The sequence below is a fragment of the Penaeus monodon genome, chromosome 34 (genome assembly GCF_015228065.2).
Source record: "Penaeus monodon isolate SGIC_2016 chromosome 34, NSTDA_Pmon_1, whole genome shotgun sequence".
NCBI lineage: Eukaryota > Metazoa > Arthropoda > Malacostraca > Decapoda > Penaeidae > Penaeus > Penaeus monodon.
The window spans coordinates 34,356,183-34,357,503 of NC_051419.1; the positions used below are offsets into that span (position 1 = coordinate 34,356,183).

Below are 1,321 nucleotides of genomic sequence, written 5' to 3' on the forward strand. Positions count from 1 at the left end.
ATTCATCTTACAGCTGATCCTTGGTAATGCTGAAGGCTGGTGATGGAGTAGGTGCCTTAGAATGGCTCTGGCAGTGCTGGTCTTGAGTCCCCATGGTCACAGTGACACAGGAGGTTGCAGCTGTGGCTGGGGTCTGCACCACCACACTCGTTGTCACTAGGGCCTTTGGAGACGGTCCCGAGGTGGTGGGGTGGGAAGCAGGTGGGGTGGCCGAAGACACTGGGGAGCACTGGGGTGGAGTTGTTTTTACAGAATAACTCAGGCTGTTGTTCGTGGTACAGCTGGAGATAGTGGTGGACGTGGTGGGCACAGTGGGTGAGGGAACTGAGGTGGCAATGGTGGGCATGCTTGCACCAACACCTGGGCTGGCACTAACTCTACTCTGTCCAGAACTCACTGTCACCTGTGACACAGAAGAAAGAGGTTGGCAAGATGTTATTTTTGGAGACAATGGGTTTAAATGTCTAATAAACAATTTTTCTTCTATGCAACTATGATGTTTATCACAAAATAACTGAAAACATGACATATTGTACTTATCAACAATTACTTTCTCCTTTTTCCTTGACATCCTACTTAATCATGCTTAATATGCAGCTAAATCCAAACCAAAAACAACCTGTTTTATATTGTTCCCTACAGGAGCTAGCTTTATACACTACCTGTCCACTTGGAGACACGTGTGGAGCTGTTGTCGACTGCACTCCAGGGGATGTCCCAACTCCTGATGGGGGTGTTGGGATGGTCTCCTTCCATCTCTGCAAACCTTGCTTATTCTGTTCCGTTCTCTGCTGACCCTGTGTCATCCATAAAAAATATCATTATAAATGGTGAATGAATAAATAAAAACATAACAGACAGAAATTCCATATTGCCAACTAAAGACCATAATTAGATATCATTTTTCAAGCTCTTCTGGATGAGCTAGAGTAAATGAGGAACATTTCTGATAAATCCATACCTTAAGAAAGTTTTTTTGCCCCCAAAATAGATGGTAATAGCTATGAAAAAACAAAAATGTATGTACTGGGCTGAACCTAAAGAACACATGACCATAAACAACTACAAAAGGTTTATTGACCTCAGTCAGCTTCAATGACTGAGGTCAACAAACTCATTCCTGAACTATGAGGATAGTTTGCTGGTGAGAGCAATAATAATCCTCACAAATCCTTTTTTCTGACCTGTTGTAAATGCTTGATATGCTGTTTGAATGGAGTGAATGTGATGATTTTGTGGCCCACAGGATGAGAGTACCTTACTGGCGTAGGCTGGCTGGGAGCGGGAGCCTGAGGAAGATAAAATCATCAGTCTGAATTTC

The 1,321-nt window shown here is 43.5% G+C and overlaps 1 protein-coding gene across 1 annotated transcript in view; it reads right to left on the bottom strand.

Moving 5' to 3' along the window:
• LOC119594899 (mucin-5AC-like) overlaps positions 1–1,321 on the bottom strand; it is a gene marked incomplete in the record, with an annotated part of 17,458 nt that overhangs the window by 6,003 nt on the left and 10,134 nt on the right. The window contains 3 exon segments of the mRNA XM_037943973.1: positions 12–403; positions 663–797; positions 1,185–1,289. Coding sequence (XP_037799901.1) covers positions 12–403; positions 663–797; positions 1,185–1,289 — 632 coding nt within the window.